The 24,754-nt window shown below is 26.7% G+C and overlaps 3 protein-coding genes across 3 annotated transcripts; 2 read left to right on the forward strand and 1 right to left on the reverse strand.

The window, feature by feature from the left end:
* Positions 1 to 1,851: 1,851 nt before the first annotated feature.
* On the reverse strand, positions 1,852 to 10,622 carry LOC111028718. Its single transcript, XM_022307454.1, has 13 exons — positions 10,513 to 10,622; positions 9,222 to 9,286; positions 8,892 to 9,004; positions 8,661 to 8,829; positions 8,514 to 8,602; positions 8,228 to 8,421; positions 7,881 to 8,144; positions 7,661 to 7,798; positions 7,402 to 7,551; positions 7,258 to 7,333; positions 6,277 to 6,573; positions 4,447 to 4,827; positions 1,852 to 3,190 (listed from the first exon to the last, which is right to left on the reverse strand). Exons 2-13 carry the CDS (start codon positions 9,278 to 9,280, stop codon positions 1,977 to 1,979), a joined length of 3,144 nt encoding a protein of 1,047 aa, XP_022163146.1. The 5' UTR covers positions 9,281 to 9,286; positions 10,513 to 10,622; the 3' UTR covers positions 1,852 to 1,976.
* LOC111028720 (pickpocket protein 28-like) lies at positions 9,293 to 10,141 on the forward strand. Its single transcript, XM_022307456.1, has 2 exons — positions 9,293 to 9,822; positions 9,911 to 10,141. Exons 1-2 carry the CDS (start codon positions 9,581 to 9,583, stop codon positions 10,116 to 10,118), a joined length of 450 nt encoding a protein of 149 aa, XP_022163148.1. The 5' UTR covers positions 9,293 to 9,580; the 3' UTR covers positions 10,119 to 10,141.
* LOC111028719 (pickpocket protein 28-like) lies at positions 10,137 to 24,640 on the forward strand. The gene is given in 7 exon segments (XM_022307455.1): positions 10,137 to 10,687; positions 15,210 to 15,480; positions 17,445 to 17,504; positions 18,609 to 18,804; positions 23,933 to 24,024; positions 24,214 to 24,337; positions 24,339 to 24,640. Coding segments are annotated over 7 exon segments (1,320 nt in total). The 5' UTR covers positions 10,137 to 10,150; the 3' UTR covers positions 24,379 to 24,640.
* Positions 24,641 to 24,754: the final 114 nt, after the last annotated feature.

Consider the following 24,754-nt stretch of genomic DNA (forward strand, 5'->3'; position numbering starts at 1 on the left):
ATCTTATCCAATTTTGAACTTAAAATGTCTGTAAAATAACTGTATTCATATATTTTTTAGATATTTTAATTACGGAAAATTATTTTAAATTTTCAATTTGATAAATAGTGTCGAAATTTGAACTATAAATGCTTATAAAAAATTTTTTTAATATTTTTCAACTGTTATTGTAACAAATTATCAAGAGTCTTGTATTAATTTTTCATGCTTTTTTACCCTACCAATAAAATTTTATAGACATTTATAGCAAAAAAAAAAAATGAAAAATTGAAAATGCCCGTGAACGGTTCAAAATATTTTGAAAATTTTATCAAGTATATGAATTGAAGAAATAAACATTTGGTGTAAACTTCAAGAGTCTACAATAATTTGTTTTTGAATTACAATAAAATAAGAAAATAGCTACAAGAGAAATCGAGTTAAAAAATGATTTTTTATTTGAAATTTAAAAAGATTAACAGATTCTGACAATTCTACTGGGCGTTATAGTTTTTCCTGTAAGACGCGTTTTTGTACTAAAAACACGCCGGTTCCGACGCCTTTAATCATGAACTTGTTTAAAATTAGATTTAAATAAAAAATATTTTTTTTAAATTAATTATTACCAAATATTATGATACTAAACTTAAACGAGCCGTGAGCCGAACCCAGTTTTATCGACCATGTTATCGTTTAATAAATTAGTTCCCGAGCAATAAATATTAGTTTTATCCGTAATATATGACTGACGTTATAGATAATACCACGTTTTACTTTAGCATTGGGGTAAAAAATATAAGATGATTAAGAAAAGTAAAAATCATAAAATAAGTAGTTATATTAGGTTATAATATGTAAGCTTTTATGATTCAACACAATTTATATTATTTTTATATATTAATCCATTACAATATCTATAGCATTTTGTAACATTCTGTCAGTTTTTTGTTGAGATATGCCTATACCATTAAATTGGTTTTAAAATTCGATGAGGACTTTACTAAAAATATGAACATTAGGGTGAATTTTATGAAATTCATTTTTTAGATGACTACAAAACTACAAAAGGATTCACTCGCATTGGTACCTATTTCAATTTAAAATTCCACTTTGATCAACCCACTAATGAGGAGGATAAGTTGGGTCATTGCTTATTTAATTGTCAACAAGGTAATCTGAAAACTTAATTACTTTGGGGTTGGATGGCATGATTGCCCCTAAGGTAAATTCAAATACATCGGGAACTTTTTCGGGAGATAAAAACAATAATATATATAAAACATATATATTATATGTTTTTTGTAACAATTTTTTTATATCTATTGTTTATTTTATTTTGTTTAGTTGTAAGATACTTTAATTGTTGAGCCAAATTTTTATAAAGGCTAAATAAAAAAAACAAAAAAAACAATAATTTGAGACATAGACAAGGCCACCCACTTACTTATTTCCGATTCACTTTTATATTCAACACTCAGTCCAAAGTTCTGAATTTTCCTCCGCCATGATTGACTGAAATGAAATTGACATCCCACTGAACTAACATTCAGCCATATTTTAATTAATATAGTAGGGACAAGGTAAGTTGAACTAATTTTTATCAAAACATTGTATACATTGTATAATAATAATTGTTGTTTTATATTACTGTTAACTATTAACATGTAACTTAGAAGTCAACGTAGTACATACATACATACTTATAGTATACATCATACAAATAGATAGAAATTAAACATAATAATACAAAAATTCATTATTTGCAATGAACATCACAAACATTTGTACATAATAATAAAGTTTAATCAGTTACTTTTTGTATTAAAATATATCATTCAACTTACATTATAAACAATTAACAATGTAAAAATGAGATTTGTAAAATCAAAAAAAAAAACTTTTAACATCTTTAATTTTACTCCTAAAAAACCTTAAAATAAATGTGTAGAGATCATAAGAATAAGGATTTCATATTAGATAAAGATATTTTATTTCCTTTAGTTAATACCGTATTGTTTGGCAACTTCTACTGGTAAAGGTACTAACCAATAATCAGGTAATTGATTATTGTGCTGTTTTAGGTATTGATTGATAAGCTCATTAGGGCCCGGATGTTCTTTTCCATTGGGTAGTCTAATATAAAACTTAACTTCTCCATTTAAATTTTGCTTTGAAATAACTTCACATTTCACATTAACTGTTGAAGGGTTATTTGGTAGATGACCATTTGACCTCCTTTTGATTGAATTAAAGTGGGAGTCTATCCTTCTCTGCGGTGTCTTGACCATAGTGACCTCAATACCTTTTGGTACATGAACATTTGCTGGCATAATAGTAACATTTTGTGAAAGTTTATGTATGATAGAAGATGTGGCTTGATATTTACTATAGTTGGTAGGTGTTATTTGCCTGTTTGAAGAATCAGGGTTTAATGATTTATCTAAATTAGTTTTTAAACTACGAGGTTTGTTCACATTTAAAGGTGAACTCTTAGGTTTTACAGTCATAGAAACAAATTGAACATCATCTTCATCATCACTGATAATAATTTGATCATCATCTTCTAATGTAATAACAGCAGATTCTATCTGTCTATCTTGTTCATTGAATTTTCTAATTTTATTTTCAGTACAAGTAGAGATTGATGTTTCAAAATTATCATTAAGAATTTCACAATCGTCTTGCATATCATCATCTAGATTTATAATTTCTCCTCGTTTTAAACCATCAGGTGGTTTATCGTTTTCTTCTTTATCACTATCAATTAATACAACTTCTTCACAACTGGGAACATTATCTATAATATTAATATTAACTAATCTTTTGTTATGACCATTTACAAATGTATTAATATTATTACTAGAATTTACTTCATTTTGTGTTTGTAGTAATTCAACTGATTTGATAGATTTATCTTTCTTATTAGTACCAAACAATTTTGTGTTGTGTTTTGAAATTTTATCTTTTTCCCTCAGTTGCTTTTCTAGCTCAACAAGTTTAGATGAGGTTCGCAGTGGTTGTTTGACTTTATTTTTAGGCTGGTTCATAGCACCCCATTCGTCTTCAGAATCAGTAAAATCAGATATGGATTTAGTATCAAGTTCACTAAAGTATTCTTCAGATTCATAATACTTATCAGATTCAAAATCTTGCCTTACAACTAATTTTCTTCTGCGTTTCTGCAAAATAACTTCATTATTCTGAGCCAAATCTAAAAAAAAATATAATATATTAGCTTAAATAGTTTATAAAATAATACATAATTAAGAGTATAATGTATAAAATATTGTTGATTTTAATAAATAGAATATATTTGGTATATTATTCAGAATAATTATAGTATAATATCAATATAAATAACACATACAAATATTTTAAGATTTTAAGCTAAAATGTATTGGACATTGATACAACTAGAAAATAAAATGCATCATAAAGCAACATAGCAGACCAAAAAATAAATGTCATACAATATTGAAAAAGCATTGAAATTATAACATTTATAATTATTTAAAAAAAAAAAATAGGATCTTATCAGATGTATAAAATATTTACGTTTATTGAAATTTCATTTGGTTAAAATATGGTTAGCTTGTTAACAAATCAAAATACAAACCAAAGTACTATAACTGAGCCAACCTAAAATATAATGATAGATATTTTAATTGTTATTGTTATTCTTTCTCCTATAGTCCTATTCAGCAAAGAGGTACATTTTTGAAGAATAAGCTAAAAGGTAGAAATGGTTTAATTAGAGACCGGATTTATGTGTGCTTAAAATCTTAAAAATAAGATTTCTATGCTCTATAGTTTCATCAAAATAATCTTTTGTATACAAAATACACCAAAATATTTTGAAAATTTAATGGTGTATAGAAAATACGCATTTAAACATTCAGAGAACATTTCATGTACCTACGGTATTTCTTTCTAGAGTTACGCAAAAAAACCAAAACCAATTTTGAGTAAAAATTCCCGTCTTTTGACCCCCAAAGTATCAACTAAATTCATTGTAAAATCAATACACTCTTCAGAATCGCTCAGCTCAGAATCTAAAATTGACTGAAAGAGTAAAAATGTTATCAACTAACACAGAGGTGCTATGGTCTATGAGTCATTATATTATGTAATTTGTCATTATTAATGTCACTAAATATATTTATTTTTAAATTAGGCATTGTATAGGTCTTTGATATAATATGAATATTTAATGTATTTTAATTCCAAAATTTTCTATGCACAATGCATTTCTACTGAAGAAATAATTTGTCGTTTCTATATTATGTTTGAAATGATAACTAAATTGCCCAGCTTTGCCTTCACTGTAAAGTCAGAAGAACAAGGCAGTTGACGTCATCTGACTATCGCAGACAACAATCCTAATTGTATTATGAACAGAGTATTTAAATATAATAATACTTTATAATTTTAAATTTAAAATAATTATTAAATAAAAATATATATTACCTTGAACTATTGGCTTTGATTCTTTTCCTTCCAAAAGTGATATATCATCTTTATTTTTTGAACAAACCAATGTTTTACTTTGCCCAATATATTCATCATCATTCTGATTAGCATCAAGCAGATTATTAGTATCGTATTTTGATATTTTCCCTTCTTCCAATAATTGCTTTTCTAATTCAAGAAGTTTAGAAGAGGTCTGCAGTGATTGTTTGACTTTATTTTTAGGCCGATTCATAGCACCCCATTCATCTTCGGAATCAGTATAATCAGATATAAATTTATCATTTTCACTAACAGATTCATCAGATTCAACTGTATTAAAATCTTGCTGTACGATTAATTTTCTTCGACGTTTCTCAACAATAATATTTTCATTTAGAGCTAAAATTTAAAAAATATAACATAAGCTTGAATAATTTGTACAATAGTGTAAATAGAAAGTATAAAATCAAAGAACTCGCAGTATAATAGGTATGAGCATACCTTGTCACTGAGTAGGTAACTGTAATGGGTATGTTATATTTTAATTCAATTACAAATCATTATATTTATATCAGAGAAACAATTCTGATTGGAGATGGTGTTAGCCTTTTTATCAAAATGTTATATCCCAATAATATTATTATTATAGGATTATAATATAAATTTGTGCCATACTATCATCTATGTGTCGAAGTAAAATAAAATAGTTAGGGTACGTAAAAAATATTAAAAATAGTAGGGGATTTCCGTCCCTTTTATCACGTTAAATTCATGCCCATTTGGATTACTTCTCACTATCATATAATAATTTGGTTAACACAAAAAATATTATAATTTCAAAATTTTCAATTGCTAAATTGGATATAAGGGGATTAGGATGATATGAAAGTCTGTTATGAAATCTTTTGTAATATGATATGGCTTCAGCATGAACAGTTTTTATGTTTAAATCTGTGTGCAGAGAGTAGTTGGAGACATATGGTGGGGATTTAGTGATTAATCTTAAAATTTTATTTTGAACGGTTTGGATTTTATTTACATTAGTTACTTTCGCATTGCCCCACAATTGTAGGCCATAAGTCCACATGGGCTTGATTAATGATTTATATATGAGAAGTTTGGTGTTTAAATAAGTGTGCTTGTTGGATATTAGTGGTTTAACTGAGCGTAGTCGTTCATTTAGGGCGAGTTTTTTAGCTTTGATATGAGGTCCACAGGTCAGGCGACGGTCAAGGATTAGGCCTAAGTACTTAACCGATTGGGATGAAGGGATTGGTATGTTATTAAGAAAGACTTCTGGGCAGGTTGGGAGACGAAGAGTGAATGTAGAATGAATGGATTTTGATTGGTTGACTTTAACTCGCCATTTATCATACCAGACAGACATTAGGTCAAGGTGGTTTTGAAGGTTTAAAGAAGCAATGTGAGGGTCTTCATGTACTGATATAATTGCCTTATCATCCACAAATTCTAACTGAAAAATAATTTACAAAATGTTCACAGCTATAAATAGCCCAAAAAGAGTTAAAATAGTTTGAATATTTTACCGAATGTGGGAAATGCTAATATAAGTATTTGGTGAAAATTTCAAGAGTCTACGATTATTAAATTTTTGAGTTACACCAAAAAGTAAAATACATTTTTTCAAAAATTAGTCTTGCATAAAAATTACTACTTTTTTCATTTTTAACGCTTACTAACTTGATTTGCTTTTTAATCAGAAATTATGCTATACATTAACGATGTTGGAATTTTTGTACATTTGACCTCCTAAAAAACCAACTAGAATACTAGAATTGCTATTTTACTAGAACACAATTAAAGTTGTAAGTTTAAAATATATATTACCTTGAGCTATTGACTTTGAATCTTTCTCTTCCCAAAGTGATACATTATCTTTATCTGTTTGAATTCTATCTGGATATGATTCACAATCCTTAAATAATTTTATTTTAGAATCATTGTTTAAGACAATGAAATTATATTCTTCTGATTCAATTTTCTCAATAAAATTTTCTAGAGCACTTATCAAATTTTCGGGAACTGATGTCCCTTCTACATCCAATTCATCAAGAAAAGTTCGAAGACCTTCTACCGAATCAGCAATTAGCTTAAAATGTTTTTCGTTTTGTATCGAACGAAAAGCTAAAGAAACACCAATATAAATATAGTATAAGTTGTATAAAATATAAATCATTAATAAAGATGTTTGAGGAAATTAAGGTAACGGTCCAATATGCGACCTACACACTGATTTACGGTCCAATATGCGACTTACGTTATAAATGTAAAATACAATTAATTTGTTATGAAACGTATTTTTTATATCAGTCAAAAATTCATCAAAAATGGTTTTTGGATTTTGACACGATCTCCACCACTCTTCTCGGAGTTGTTTATCTAGTAAAGGAGACGCCCCATTTTTTTGATATTATATTTGGATTTCACAATTCTCTATAAGCCTTCAATTTGTTGAGAGTGTGAGTTCTCCTGTTTCCGGGTCAATAAAAAATTCTGAATGGTTAACTGTTTGATGAATATATCCATGATGATTTAATGTTGAGTATGCTCACTATAAATTGTCGTTCCAGTTTTTATTTCATTTTTAATAATTTGTAAAAAAGTTTCTCGATCCCATTTTTCTACTATAAAAAATCGCCGTTCTAATAATAAGTCTGGCCGTTTCCAACAATTTCCAAATACCCATGGGCCTACTATACGATTCCCATAATTTTTATTATAAAGAAACCTGTAGATCAACTCAATCGTATCGGTAGGTCGAGTAACATTTGTAGGTCGCATATTGGACCGTTACCGAAATTAACATACCATTCATAACTAGATTACTTTCAACTTTTACTTCTTCTTTATCAGTTTTTATTGATTCAAGAAATTCAAGACTTGGCTAAAAAAAAATAATAATAATTTTAATTACAATAAAAACTATATAAATTATAATTAAAAATTGATTACTTCGTCATATGGAATTTTGTAATAATATATCCTTAAATCTGGCATTGAATCAAAAAAAAAATATTCCTCGGTTTCCAAATCATTCTTCCATATTGTACATTGTTTTTCATTACAATTGGTTATAATATCATTTATAGTTTTAAATTTAATCTAAAACAAATATAATATATAAAATATAAATCTATATAACATATGAGTAACAATTCTTTAAATATTTTAGAAATAATTAATACATTTAAAAGTCTCAAGTTAAACTCACAGTAACATAATCACAAAGTGCTTTAACAAGCCAAACTTTCACGAAATATGAGAGTTCACTATAGTCTTTTTCAATTAAAGGATTCTTTTCACTCACGACAGCCCAAAAATCTGGATGGATGCCCAGTGAATTCATTACCTGATATATAAAATTGTTTTTACAAGTTATTTTACATAAATATTTAAAAAAAATTGTATTAAAAGTAAAAAACACTACTCACAATGACTTTATTTTGTTTTTTTGAATGGTATACTTTACACCAGTCTGATACTTTTCTTGAAAGTTTTTCAGACCAAATCTTATATGGCATGACTTGACCAATAAATTTTGTTTTTTTTACTGGCATCAAAAGAGTAGTCATGATTTTACCCATAGTCGTAGATTGTTTAGGCATTAAAAACATTCTTTCAATTTCGCCTTGGTTAATAATATCAAGATCAAGTTTTTTAAATAAGATAGCCACAAAATTACCGATTTCTGGTAGCTGAAATATTAAGAAAATTAATTTAGATTTAACAGTCTAAACACAAAATACCTGTCTAACTTATATTAATGACTGTAATTAACCTCCCACATTGAACTGATATATCGATGAAATACATCATTAAAATAAACTTCATTTTCCCAACTTAAAATTTTTTCTAAGATATGTGCATTATCTTCATCGGTGGTAAGAGTAGTAGATAATATTTTATGATATTTTTTTAATCGTTCAGGGCGACAATGTGCAACACTTCTTAATAATACTGAATCATAACAATCTAAACCGTAACAATTGTATATATATATATTAATTATAATGTGGTACCTAATATGCAATATAATTAATAATTAAAATAAATCAACAACATACCTTTTGGATACCTCAATTTAGAACTAGGTTTTCCTTCCATGTTTAATAAATTGAATGTAAGACTAACATCAGCCATTAATTTATGATTTCTAAAAATAAATAATTTATTTATGGAAATGCAATAAAAAATAAATGAATAATTATTACTCATCAAGGTGGCTGATTTTTTCTTCTAATAGTTCTTCAAGTTCTAATGATTTTTTAGTATGATCACTTCTAGTACCATAAAATGAATAACAGTTTAAGAATACTTCCCTTATATCTTTCATTACATCAGTAATGGAGCAGTATTCTCCATTTTTAAATTTTGCATCAACTTAAAATAAAATAATTATTGATTATATAAATTACAAAAATGTTATGAAAAAAATTATATACTTTTCTTAAAATCAATTGGCTCATGTATAGATTCTGTATAATCAATATCAACAGAATTGTTTGATAGATCCTTTAAAATAGGAGGTGCTTTCAAATATATTTCTTCAAATATTCTATAAAATAAAAATATATAATATTCAAAATATATCAACACCATATGATATATTAATTAAAAATTTATCATAAACCATTCAGCATAAAAATTATCCATTAATAAAATTAAAATGTAAAAATGTGTTCAATACATCATAGTTTTTTAGTTCCCTACAGTATAGAAAGTAAACAAACTATATTTTTTCATTAATTATTGTGATGCATTGTTTTACTTACTTGTAAATTTCTGATATCTCTTTATTTTCTACTTTTTTGATATTGTTTGATTCATTCATGTTTACCTATAACATTGTAATACATTAAAAGATATATTGAGGATTGAATGCACCTATGTAGAGGTGTATGTATACATAATTTTTTTTTAATAAATATTTAACTTGACGTTAAAAGTAATCTATACATTGAGTGAATTGCACGGCATATAATGTTTCAACTTTTAACATTTAAAAATAACAAGAAACTACATGATATACCTAAATAATAATACTACTTCAATATCAGTAAGTGCTAGAAGTATGTTGAATAATATTGCTTTTTAAAGTTCTTTTACAGTTTTTAAGGAATATTTTTAAAACATGTACACTAAAGACTTTGAACCTTACAAGTATCCACTAAATAGACATCTTCGTAATAGTTTTGATATTAAGAATAAATCAAAATGGTTTACAAATAACAATTCTAATATTCACATAAAACCTAAATCTAAACACCAAAGTATCGGTACTAAATGGAGAAGAATGTTGAATGATTACTCACAGAATACGACTTTACATGGACTTAGATATGCCGGGAATAACGAACTAAGTGGAAGTGAAAGGTAAATAAAAATAACATAATAAAATATTATCAATGAATTTTATTTACTATTGAATAATATTTTTAATTGCACAATATGGAATTTTAAGGTGTTTTTGGATAATATCTTTTGGCTTAGCAGTTATTACAGCAATTTATTTTATTGTTAACTTGGTCCATAAATGGCAAGACATGCCTGTAATTATAAGTCTATCGCCAAAAGCAACACATCTTACAAGCATACCATTTCCCGCCATAACCATATGTAACATGAACAACGCAAGAAAATCTGTTGCCCAAAATATTTTAGAAACGTAATGTATACCTAATTAACTAGCTACCTACTTACAATGATTTTCGTAAAATACATTAATAATGTGTTACAACTTATATTCGCGCATAGATCCTCAAAACTCGAAAGCAATATTGACCGACGTCTATTAAGTGATTTCTGTGACGAAGATCCATTAACAATGGATTCGTCAATTGACAATTACACAGGCGATTGGGATTCATTAAAAAAATTTATGATCAGAGTATCTCAACCTTGTCATGAAATGATTGTATCATGTCTATGGGCAAACTACCCTAAAGTTTGTTCAGAACTATTCAACCCTTCATTAACAGACGAAGGTATATGTTGTTCATTCAACAAAGTAAAGCCGGATTATATATTTCGGAACCCAAAACATCTATCAGATTTAAATGTTACCTTTCCAAATCCGTCTGCAAATTGGACTCCTGAAAATGGATACCCGCCGAATACGCCTGCTGAATATACACCTTGGAGGCCCTGGGGCGCCGGTAATCATCTAGGACTAACTCTTGTTTTGGATGCTGAAATAGAGGAATATTATTGTTCATCAGAAGTCAGCTATGGATTCAAAGTAATATTATAAATTTATAAGACCAAGATCAATCGTGTAAGACAATACTTTTAATTTGTATTTTCACTTTAATTAATACCTTCTATTTTTTTTTGGTTGATGTTTAAACTCGACCATTGAGATTAGTGACTTTATAGTACACTGCATATACCATATTACTTTTATACATATATATTATTACCTATCTGGCTATCTGATAGGCTGGGCCCTAATGAATTATAAATTTAATTTACTTTTAACTAAGTTACACAATGAGTTTAAATTTTCGCCTATAATATAAGACCACATGGATTTAAATTAAATATACTTTGTTTTGTAAATTTTATTTTTTATAAAAAGAAAATTAATAATCAGAAATATCAAATATTATTTATAAATTATAATGTAATGTAATATTCTAAATAAGCACCTACTAATAAATTATGCCGTCGAAATGTTTAGCACTAATACTAGACTCTATAATAGTGATCAGTGTAGCGTATAAAAAAAACAAATTCATACAAAATATTATGTGAAACGAGTTATTTTGTTATTACCTATATTGTATAGTAATTAATAGTAAGTTACAACTAGAGCACTTGGCATTATTTTTTCCAAAGCGATGCTCGTTGTATGACAAATACGTTTCATGTTTTTTGAAATCATGATAAGAAGTTTTCATTTCACATTTTTTAACAATTTATTTTCAATTTTAAGGTCGTTATTTAAATTTTTTTTAATTTTGTTACGTGCTTATAAGGATTTTAAATAATCGAATATTGTTGATCGTACATTTTTGTACGGCATAAAAATCTGAAAATCATACGAAAATAATTATTTTTTTTAGATTAAAAGTCCTTGTAGAAGATTAAAAATTGTTAAGTTCTGCAAAACAATTTAACTAAAAAATATTTTTTGGATCAACACTTATATTTGAAATAACATATGAAAGTCATAATTTAATTGTTTAGTGTTTTTTAGGTTTTTTAAAGGAAATTACATTCTTAGCCATAGTTATAACTAGGGAACAGATTTTATTGTAATAAAAAATCAATATATGTACCAATTTTTCATAAAATAAAGAATAAAAAATAAAAAATATGTAAATATTATAAAAAAAGTATTAGAAGGCATAGAAAATAATTTAAACATAAATATTAAATAAAAGTAGTACAAATGATGTAGGCAGGGCCGGCGAAAGTTATAATAAGAGGCGTCAAACTGAAAATTATATTTCAATTTAATTTATCTTTTGAGCCCCATAAACGAATAACATTATCAATTATTTACACAATTTGAAATATGTATTATCTAATATAGCTTTAATTGAAGGTACATGCTAGTTTTAGTTTAAAAATAATGTATGCACCTAATTAAAACACCTAATATTATGTGTGTGTAAAAGTCGCGACTCGTTCATCGATTATCTTTTGATACCTAATATTTACGTATTTAGAATAATTATGATTTACTCATTTATAAATAAATTCATTACTAATGGGAGAACGATTACACGCTACTCGCTAATACACATACAGCACTGTCTTTCCCGTTGTCGCATATGGCGTAGATGAATAGAGTATTACTAAAAAAAATGTTGGTTGTTTTTACGAGCTTTCGCTTTACAGTATGTAGGTACGGTGCTATTCTGAACCAACAGGTAATAATTACTTATACATATTTGTATTTTTTGTTTTAAGGGTACTTATAAAACCGTATTAAGAAACATTATTATTCATTATTAATATTTTATTTGTTTATTAATTTATTCAACCTAAATACCCGAATCTAAATAAATAAATAATTGTAGGTAGAATTAGTTTTACCATGCAGACAAAAATAGAAAAACCGTCACGAGCCCAGAAAGCGTAGAACCCAAGCTGAATTAGAATTTTTAAAAATGCAGAAATAATGAATAAATATTTTAAAAGTAATAATACTCCAAATCTACTATGACTCACTTCAACATCGGATGCTATGTTCAATTAATGATATAGATGAAAATATTTCTAATTCACCCGGAAAACCTAGTAATGAAGCAATGTTAATCTCTCCTACCTAGTTAAACTTTCGTTCGTTATGATAATAAATAGTACACTTTAAAACAATTCAGTTGATATAAGCGATGAGCCGTTATCCAATTTTTCAAAGCCGACGAGTTAATTTCTTTAGTTAATATTTTGGCATGCTGTAAAGTGTAAAGATCTACATGGAGCACTCGCGGAAGGAGATAATGCTGATATAAATGCCGTAGAGCTTTACAGTGAAATTAAATATCTGAGTTCAATTTTACCAACTAGCAAAGGATCATTAAAATAAGTCCTCCAGTTTATACACGATGAAATTAGTTAATACATTCATTTACACATGGATATCTCTAAGAATATTATTAACGATTCCAGTTACAGTAGCATCCGGTGAATGAAGTTTCTCTAAACTTAAATTAATAAAACGTATTTGCGACATAACTATGAAAAAGCAATCAAACCGTTTTCTGAATTAAAAGCTAGAAAAGCGAGGTTCTTATATTATTATTAATCATTATATTATTATCTATAGTTATAAGTACCACATTTAAAATTATTTTTATTTTGTTAATTAATCCCAAGCGGCTATTTTATAAGTAAATTATTTTAAAGGAATTATTTTATGATCATTTAATTAGATTATAATACAAAATATACAAACATTTTATTTAAACACAAGCACAAAAAAAACACATTTATTTGCTATTTGCTGCTCTACTCAGAATCTAAAATTAACTGAAAATTTTTTTTAACGCACTATGTGACACGACTATTACAGGTGATCAAACACTACATACATTAAATTATTTCTATACAAATTTTTAATTATTACTTATCTAAATTATCTTATATTTTCCCCCGATGCTTAATTAAAATGTTACATCTTTAACGGTCAGTATATTACGGATAATACAAATATTTATTACTAGATAATATTGTCAATAAAGCTGATATGGCTCACGACTCGTATAAGTTTGATATCATACTTGGTAATAATAATAAATTACAAAATTTCGGAAATGTGCATGGTAACGTCACATCCAATATTCGATGCTCAATCGTGTTGCTAAAAAGTATAGGCTTAATCGTAATTTACAGTAACATACACTAAACTGCAATAGTTCAAAACCGTATGCGACAGCCGATTATGAGAATATTATTTTTATTTTTCAATTCTTGTCACAATATAACTAATAAGGTTTATTTACACGAAAATAATCTACAACGCTGGATCGAATTTATTTTAGAAGGCTACAGCAGAACATCAGGTATACAATTACAACACTTCAATAATATTAGGTATTTCTGAGTACAAAGAAAAATAATATTCATGATTCGAACAAAGGCTATAAGGCGTTTAAATAAAAGTATTAGATTATAAAATACAAATACGCATGAAACAATATTTTAAATGTATACCTACTTTAAAAATAATTTATTTAAGAAGAGTATTCTAAATACTACATAATATAATAATTTTTTTTGCACCATAACTCAAATAATTTACAAGATTGGTATCCTGATTCGTAAGTTCTAAAAATATTCTTATATTATGCTAAAATATATTATGCTATGTACAATAAAATATTGCTTTGATATACTGATAAACACTTTAATTATTTTTGTTTTTAATTAATTATTGGATGCTTAATTTATGCAACCAACTTAAAAATAAAATAAATAATTATTTTTCTCGCAAAATTTACAATACATCGATGAAGTCATGAAATAACGCTAAAATACAATTTTTTTATGAACTCTGTTCTTTATATTACCATCAAACTACTTACACTCAACAAGGATAGTAAACTATTATGAAAAAAAATGAAAATCAGGACTATAAATATAATATTTTATTATGTAATAATATGTGTATATAATAAATTATATTCTAGGTGATGTTACACAGTCCTGTAGAAACTCCAAAAATATCATCATTTGGTAGTTTAGTATCACCAGGAAGAGAAACATCATTGGAAATCCACCCTACAGTAGGGTATAAAATACAAATACGCATGAAACAATATTTTAAATGTATACCTACTTTAAAAATAATTTATTTAAGAAGAGTATTCTAAATACTACATAATATAATAATTTTTTTTGCACCATAACTCAAATAATTTACAAGATTGGTATCCTGATTCGTAAGTTCTAAAAATATTCTTATATTATGCTAAAATATATTATGCTATGTACAATAAAATATTGCTTTGATATACTGATAAACACTTTAATTATTTTTGTTTTTAATTAATTATTGGATGCTTAATTTATGCAACCAACTTAAAAATAAAATAAATAATTATTTTTCTCGCAAAATTTACAATACATCGATGAAGTCATGAAATAACGCTAAAATACAATTTTTTTATGAACTCTGTTCTTTATATTACCATCAAACTACTTACACTCAACAAGGATAGTAAACTATTATGAAAAAAAATGAAAATCAGGACTATAAATATAATATTTTATTATGTAATAATATGTGTATATAATAAATTATATTCTAGGTGATGTTACACAGTCCTGTAGAAACTCCAAAAATATCATCATTTGGTAGTTTAGTATCACCAGGAAGAGAAACATCATTGGAAATCCACCCTACAGTAGGGATGGCTACACCAATGTTAGCTGAGATAGAAAAAGAAAAACGTCAATGTGTGTATTCAGCAGAAAAACAATTGAGATTCTATAGAACTTATACTCAACGGAACTGTATACTAGAATGTGAAGCTAATTTTACATTAGCATTTTGTCAATGCGTCATGTATTATATGCCAAGTACGATTATACTATTTAATGTATTATTTGGTCAACATGCTTTGTCTAGTGCTGGGGAATTATTAAAATGAATAAGGTTTTACAGACCATTATAATTTCTAGTTTCTACTATCAATTAGTTTTAATTTTGTATTGGATTTACAGTGAGGTGTTTTTATTTACCTTTAGGATCAGTAAAAAATGTTTAGATCTCAAATGTGTGTTTTTTGATTCTGAGCGGAGTGGAGCGATAAATGCATTGATTTTACAATGATATGTTATTAAATTATTTTTTGTGTATGTGTCAACCTTTTGAGACAGTAAAAGTGCTTCGATTTTCTTCAACAGCATCTTTTCTGTTAGGAAAGTGAATCTAGTTGGTACTTTGAGGGTCAAGAGTAAAAATTTTCCTGTAGTTTTCTAAAGCACCAGAGAAAAACAAAAATCAAAAATCAAGAAAAACTTTAATTTTTATGCAAAATCGATTTTGTTATTTGGTGTAGTAACTTTAAAAAAATGAATGTAGAGTACTTTAAATTTTTACTGAATGCTTATTTTAGCGTTTTTTATACACAATAACATTTTCAAAATATTTTGACTGATGTTGAACTATTTATAGGCGTATGATTTATGTTAGTTTTTTTTTAAAATTAATATCGATAAAAAATTTTTTCTTACCTAAGACTTGAAAATTGAACACAGGATTTCTCATAAGTCTGTCTACATTCATAAAAAAAAAAAATGGCCAATAGAAAGTCAAATTAAATTTTTATGAGCTTTTGAAGTTCAAATTTTTACAAAATTGGATATACCTATACACTGTGTGATTTTCCTATTTTGTTGTAATTCGAAAAGGAATAAACGTATGTACTTGAAATTTCCATAATTTTGATTAGTGTTTTACTGTTCATGGACATAAATATTTATTTTCCAATGAATGCCAATTAAATGTTATTTGTTTTGTAAAAAAGCTTTAAAATTTAATACAAGACTCCTGATATAATATTGTTACATAGCAGTTGAAAAATATTAAAAATTTAAAGGCACAATTTTTTTTTTATAAGCATTCAAAATTTCAAATTTACAAATTATTTTGTAGTTAAAAATTTATAAAATGCTCAACTTTAATTGATAAGAATCGATAATTTTAACATAGTTCTACATACAACCAAAAAATCTAAAAATCTAAAAACAGTTTTTTTTCATAGTTATTTTAAGTTCAAATTTTGACAATAGTAAATATTAAATAACCAATAATAACGATTTTAGTTACACTCGTAATTTAAAAATATTATTCGTGGGTGCTTAAAACTTTTAAAGTATAATATAATACATAAATATGATGATATGCAAATAATATTAATTCAGCCTACTGGCCACAGTAGTAATAATAACAATATAAATATAATATAAAATATCATAGGCCAACAAACTATTCTCTGCTAAGAATAATATTATATCATTGAATAAAATATAACACGCTGCCCATTACAGTGAACCACTTGTAACTTACTGTACAGCAAAGCGTCACCCACTTAACCGTTTTTTAGCCATTAAGTTAAAATTCTAAAAATTGCAACTCAGAAAACATAAATTGTAAAGGCTTACAATTATATTCTATACACAATAGCATGTTCAAAATACTTAAGCAAAACAATGATGAGATTTATTATAATATTTGCATTTTTTTTTAAATTTTTCTCCTGCAATATTTTATAATCAATTGCTAATTATATGGATAAATGTAAGTTGTTAAGTGTAAGATGAACAGTGCATATTCATTTAATATATGTGACTTAATAAACGAAACATGAAAATTAAATGTGTATTGATGAGTGGAAATAATGTTGTAATCACCAAAAGTATAATTAACCCTAACATGATTATGACTCAAGTTGAAAATTTTGTGAACAATTTACCATGGTTTAGGCTGTTATTTGTTTTTTTCTATTGACTATTGATATTATGTTTCATTATATTTTTAGAAGACAGTTTCTCGAGAATTTGTGGGAAAAGGGATGAAGAATGTTCGAATAAAGCTAAATGTAAGTTTGAATCAAAAATTAGTGTATAATAACTGCCTACTTATTTTAAACTTTTTTTAGACTTTGGGCTAATATATTGATTTTACAAAGATGTGGTTTTTTTCTCTGTTATAAGCTTTAAGATCAGTAAGAATGCTAAGATTTTCCTGTGCTACCCTTTAAGGGTAGTCTCTGGTAGCAAGTAGGATACAGTTTGTACCTGTAGAAGGGGATTAACAGTAAAAAAATCCGAAAATTTATTTTTCAAAATAACCTGGAAAAACCAAACAAATTTTAAATAAAACAGGAATTTTTATGAAAAATCAAATAGCCGTAGATACTTGGAACAGTCATAAATGTTTAAATTATAATTTTCTATATACGATGTAGTTTTAAAAATATTTTGCCTATTTTTGAGCTATTTATAGAAATTTGACAATTTCTTACTTTTATAGTTTTTTTATACTCTAAAATCGTACGGTTAAAAATGTTGAAAATTGGTTAAAATGTTCTTCATAAGTTGTTATTACCTAAATATACTTAAAATACTGAGGATACATGGACACGATTTTTTAATAGACCCTTAAAGTTCAAATTAGGACGAAATTAGATAACATTTTTACGGAAACGATATTTCCACAAATTCAAACGCAAAGTTCTTGTCAAAAGTTGACTTACCGTCTATTGTATTAGTGTCTAATATCAAAATGGTAAATTAAATAACTTTAATAGTAATATAAATATGTGTATATTCTAGCCAAGATAAATTTAGTAATAGAGGCTGACCGACCGTCTTCCCACAGAATCGTTTTTCGTATGCGATGATAATCATTTATCACAATATATACATTACTTATAGTGACTCATTCAATGACGGGGTACACTTAACATCTACTATTCAGCTACTTATTTCTCCTTTTTATTTATCGAATAGATATCATCAATACACATTAAATAGCATTAACAATTACATTTACAACATTACATTCACTACTTTATATTAAATTATATTATTATTACTATTATTTTATTCCTTGATTAAAAAAAAAATGTTGATTGTAATTTTACGTATCTACCCTAATATACATAGACCTAACTAATAAATTAACTTTATTCGTTTTTAAGTGGCAATAGAACTACGCTATAGCTCACCGTTAACAAATATGAGTCAATTATTGAATGGGACATATTTACCGAATTGTACTTGCCTACCAGGATGCCATTGGATTGGATATAATAAAGTACATTCATCGTCACCTTTGGCCAATAGTTATAAAATCAAGCAAACATTTTTAGCTGGAAGAACTCCCACTTATTTTAAGTGAGTATCTAATCTAATTTTAGATTCTAAGATGAGCAATGTATATATTGATGTTTCAATGAAGTGTTTTTTGTCTGTTTACACGATAAGAAGTAGAAATAGTGCTTTAATTTAATAAACTTCTGCATCTTTTCCGATGGGAAAGTGAATAAAATTGTTGCATTCGGGAGGTCAAAATTTAAAATTCCAAGTAACTGTTAAAAGCGCTTCGAGCAGCAAGAGTAGGCATTGCAAGTTTCGAGACTACTTGTTATATTTTAAATTTTCCCCAATAGGTCACTAAGTCGAAATTTCAAACGCCCAAAATTAACATAGTTCACTGTAGTGTTATACGCGTTGAGCAATACATACTGTTTACCATAACATCGCTAATTTGAAATGACTATATAATACTTCTATAAAATAATAGTTTCCGGTTAAACTATTTTTATACCATTATTTTAAGCATTAAAAAACAATTACGGTGTATCGCGAGGAGGTTGGTAAAGTGCATTTGTGTTCCAAAAATCATTCTGAAGCGACTTGTATTATACAATTCTAATTTCTAATTATTATTATACTTCCCAAAACAATGGTAAATTTAGATAAGTAACAAAGCAAATCTGTTAATAACAGCAGAAATCCACGTAGAATGAAGCTTAAGAAGAGTAAAAAATCATCCAATCCACACTGCATATTACCAGCGAATAGGCTGAAAGTGGCTGGTATGAGGAAAACAACGGGAAGTGAAATCCTCAGTTGTTTTTAAAATATGGCGATGCAAATAATGAAAATGGGATTATAATTTTTTTATTTTTTGAAAATGTGCGAGTGTTAAAATCGTCAAATATAGATGTATGGGTGGAAAATTTTCAACTAAACCTACAGACAAGATTTCATATTTCATTATTCGTGGTTAAAATGCGCTCAGGAACAGATTCTTTTAAATTTATACTTCTTCAAAATAAAACAAAACAAATTTATACCGAAATGCTTTATTATTTGCTAACAATTTTCAAATAGTGAAGTTTTGACTTTTGACTACAAATATTAATAGACATTGAGAAAGTTGTCATTATTTCAGTTGTAAAAACTCTACCAAAAATAAATATTTACTGTAGCTATATTTTCATCACTATGCCGCAAAGTCCAAGTGTTCCTATGGTACAGGTAGTCAAAAACTAGAAGTCGCAATTATAACTTATCTTACATTTCTACTAGCCAATTATCTCAAAAACGGCATTATGAATCTTATTATAGGTAGGTATATTATGGTTTTTCATTGAAGCTCTACAGATAAGCAATTGAGGTACATCAATAATAATTTTGAACTTTAGCACAGTAGCTTTCCGTAATAATTCTCGGAAAACGTCCAAATAAAAGTTGGGCTTCCCAACGAGGGGAAACGTTCTAGATTCATAACGAAATTACCATAAAATATTTAATAATATATACCTATGTGGTGAAACACCATTACAGTACTTATATTTTATTAATCCACATATTATATTATTATAATCAAATGAAAAAAACACTCATTATAAAATCAATATATTTACTCCGCTCATTTACAGAATCTAAACAAAATACATAGGTAGGTACCCAGTATCCACACATTATGATGTATTTATATATTGTATGTGTAATTAATAATTATATATTATATATACAATTGTATATTGTACATATGTACGAGACCATATTTAAAAATATAGCATAGTCATCAAGAATCTTGAAAACGTAATAAATACAGAATACATGTAGGTACCTAAGGAATTTTTAGTGTGAGTTTTTTACATGCATCAAAATTCTGGCCGTAACATAAAACTTTTAAAAAGACAAAAAATAACATGTTTTTTTAGGATATTGATCGAGACCTTAAGAACTTTTATAGGTATTATGTTTGAAACTCAAAAGCAAATGTAAATAGTTTATAAATTATAAACTATAATAAACTGTTAAAATATTTACTTTTTCCACATAACAATTTATCAAAAAAAACTACAACTTTTTCAACATATGTTAACCATGTTTTTGGGCTGCATAATATAACATTTTTTCCCCTGGTCGTCAGAATTGCCATAGTGATCAAACAATATGTAGAATTATATAGATTAATGATAATTAGGTTATCTCAATTAATCGTTATTCAATTATTTTCACGCTTTTCGTGTTACAGTTGCAATGGTATCTGAACATTATACAATTAATTCATATCTATACAGTATTTTGTTAACCAATTTTACGTTAAGCGATAAACCTTTTTTTTGCACTACCCAAATGTTACATTTTGTTACATTAGAACAGCTACTACCAAAGTCCCAAAACATAAACATGATTCAGTGTTTTTCTGTGCATTTGAGGAAATATCAAACGTTTTTTTTCTAAAAATTGTGATTTACCTACCATTAATTGTTATTACTATGCTCTAGCTCTATTATATGTTATGTTTTTCTAAAAGCCTTAAAGGAGCACACAACACAAAAAATAAGTTTTTTTTATTTGAAAGAATGTTCAATTCTAAGGATAATGGTACAGGTTTTACGTTTCTACTCACATTATTCAATAAGTTATGACTTTATGAGCAATTGAAAAAAGATGTTTGACGTCACTGGGCCAGAGTCATCGTAATTGCCTATCTTATACGTGTAAAAGTTCCTCGCTTCACACAACGATTTATCAACCTAAACATTTTATTTTTGCAATTTAATTTGCATGTAAATTTGTGGTTTTATGTTTTTAAGACGATGCAAGTATCAGAATTGCAATACGATGTTTAGTTTTTTAAATATTAAAAATCTTAAAAGAGACATTTTGGTTAAACCACACGTCATGGCGAGCGGCGCGTAGCGTTCAAACAACGAGTCCGCCGTTTAACCAAATGTCTGTTTTAAGATTTTTAATACTTAAAAAACTAAACGTCATATTGAAATTCTGATTCTTGCATCGTCTTAAACACATAAAACCACACATTTATACGTCAATTAAATTTTAAAAAGAAAATGTTTTGGTTGATAAATCGTTGTGTGAATCAAGGAACTTTTACACGTATAAGATAAATTACAATGACTCCGGCCCAGTGACGTCACGCGGCTATTCTACATCTCTTAATATCTCTTAAAGTAATATTTTTTTTTACATCGTATCTTCACAAAATCATTTCATATAACCATAACTACAATAATTTAACATTTAAAAAAATTTAAAGAATTTTTTTATTTGTGTTGTGTGCTCCTTTAAGTACATATAATCTTTTAATTATTATTGACAATATAATATGTACAGATTATACAGAGTGATTCACCAAGTATGCTCACGATATTTTTCTTCAATAATGCAGTTATTCAAAATATGATTTTTAAAATTTTTCAATATACTTGAAGATCATATTTTTGAATTCTTAAGATGTTTTGTACTACTTGAGGAGTATCCTGCGGAGATGTGAACTTCTATTTTTCAATTGTGAACACCCCTATTCAACTAAAAACCATACAGTAGATAATTTTTCTGAAATTTTTGGCATATCAAAATTTGTACGAGTAATTTCTGTCTTGAGAGTTATTAACTTTGTGTTCCAAGGATAAAATGTCCGTAGTAGTTAGTTTATAAGATATGAGGGCTATGGTGATTTGAAAATTGTAGTGATTTATATTAATCTATGAATATTAATAATCTGTAAAAATAGCCCAAGTATAATAAATACTAGATCCAATTTATATCTATTTCATATTTATGAAAAACCAGTTTTGAGGACATTATCCTAATACAAACATATTTAATAACTAAGAAACTACTCATTTTAATTTTGAATGTGGTACATCAAAATGTTTCAAAAAATGATTCACAAATTAATTTACAGTGAAAAAGGGGGGAAGAGGTTCTCATTTGAAAAACAGAAGTTTTTATCACCACAGGAAAACCTTAAGTAAGAAAAAAATGCAAGATTTTGCAAATATAGTCAAATATCTATGAGAATATTTAAAAATTTCAAAAACCAAAATTTGAATGAATAGATTGTTATAAGAAAAAATGGGGATGAGCATTCTTGCTGAATCATACTGTACATAGTTATATAGTAATATATATGTCACGGGCAATGTAGAAAATCAAGTATTTTATGAAATGCCCGGTCAATGTATAGAATGCCCAAAGTAGAAATTACCACACTTGGCTCAGGCATACTAACAGGCAATATGAAATATGAAACATGAAATATTTTATATTTTATTATTGTTTATTACAACATGGATTACTACAATATTATTATATAAATTAAAAATACAATAATTAGTTAAGGATATGCTAATTCATAAAGTAGTAATCAATAAATCCAACACAAAGAGGCCTCTAGAGGGGTCCGTCAGTGATGGCTGGATAGAGTAAACAAAGATCTGGAAAGATTGTAAACAGCAAAAATTAATTAAAGGTGTGGATGATTGGGAACTGAGTAGGGGGGGGGGAATTAAGAAGAAGGGACAAAAAGTTTTTATGGCCTATAAGCCATGAAAAAAAAAAATTATTAATTAAACATTAAAAAAAAAGAAAGGTTTTATATTTTATTATTATTTATTACAACATAGATTACTACCGTGGAATTTTGATGTACAAAGGCATCCTGCAGCTTTTCATTTGCATTTTTTGACAATATGAGTACATAACAAAATGTCATACAAGATTAAAGTATAATAAACTCGATAAAGTACGTAAGATCTCACCTAAAGTTTAAAAATAATCTAGTGAATTTACTATCTTAAAACTTTATTACCTTTATAGTTGATAGTAAATCAAAAATATGTGAATTGTAATTGAATGAATTTGCATCTTTATTATACCTTGATAAATCGGTCAGGCAGTTAAATTGGTAATTTAGTTCCATATTAGTTATTTTAGTAAACATAGCAATATTTTTTAAGTTCATATTGCCCTCGGTAAATTGGCTATTTTGTATAATGCCCGAGCAATCTATTAAAATGCCCAGACAATATAGAAAATTCTTGAATAATTTTCAAACTGCTAAAAATGCAGGTGTCTATACAATGCCCAGGCAATATATATAATTCTCCAATTATTTCCATTGCCCTTAACATGTCCAATATTATACAACCTCTATACTGACTTAGTAACTTTATGTGTTTAATATTTCTTTTAGAAAAAATATGGCTGTAATTCACTTTTTTTTTGAAGAAACTCAATTTACTGGTTTTACAAAAGGGGAATTGTTTGGATTTACAGAATTTTTATGTAAGTCTACAATTATGTTAATAAAATAATAACTATATATTAAGTTATAATAGAATATTATAGTTTTTTTTTTTTGTCATAGATTTGTTTTAACATGGTGCTTATAAATAATAAACATTTATGCGCCTATTCGTTTTAGTTAAATAAATGATAAATTAAAAATTACTAAAAAACACAATTTTTTTTCAGCCAACACAGGAGGACTTTTAGGACTGTTCATGGGTTTTAGCTTTCTCAGTGCAATTGAAGTAATATATTTTATTTCATTGCGTTTATGGTGTGCAATGTCAAATAAAAAGAAAGTAAAAGATAGAAAACAATCTAAATAATATTCATGATTTAGATTTCAGTTAACTACACAGTTAAATATAGTTAATTATTAAAGAAGCACACAACACAAAACATTTCTCCTCAAGTTATTATTAAATATTAATTATTGTAGTTCTTAAAAACTTTTAAAAATTATTTAGTGAAAATAGAATGAAAAAATAATTAATATTTTATGACATTATATTTTACAATAGCCAAGTAACATCATTTCTAAGCTACAGATGAAAAGTTGCTAGGCTTCACACTATGACAATTTTCTTCATAATTATGCCATTGAATTTTTATTCTGAAAACGATAGAAGAATCAGAATTTTAATACAGTGTTTAGATAGTTTTATTTTAATTTTATTTAAAAATTTAAAATAATAGATTACTAGATTGAAATAAAAATTGCTATTAA

Source organism: Myzus persicae, unplaced genomic scaffold (genome assembly GCF_001856785.1).
Source record: "Myzus persicae strain clone G006 unplaced genomic scaffold, MPER_G0061.0, whole genome shotgun sequence".
In the NCBI taxonomy this organism is placed as follows: domain Eukaryota; kingdom Metazoa; phylum Arthropoda; class Insecta; order Hemiptera; family Aphididae; genus Myzus; species Myzus persicae.

Excerpts from the sequence above, each read along its gene's own strand:
- LOC111028718 (XM_022307454.1), bottom strand. The coding sequence starts at position 9,280 with ATGAATGAATCAAACAATATCAAAAAAGTAGAAAATAAAGAGATATCA. Across the intron at positions 7,799-7,880 it reads AAAAACAAAATAAAGTCATT|GTAATGAATTCACTGGGCAT; the intron begins GTGAGTAGTGTT and ends TTTATATATCAG. Across the intron at positions 4,828-6,276 it reads TTCAAAGTCAATAGCTCAAG|CTCTAAATGAAAATATTATT; the intron begins GTAATATATATT and ends TTTAAATTTTAG.
- LOC111028720 (XM_022307456.1), top strand. The coding sequence starts at position 9,581 with ATGTACACTAAAGACTTTGAACCTTACAAGTATCCACTAAATAGACAT. Across the intron at positions 9,823-9,910 it reads GAACTAAGTGGAAGTGAAAG|GTGTTTTTGGATAATATCTT; the intron begins GTAAATAAAAAT and ends TGGAATTTTAAG.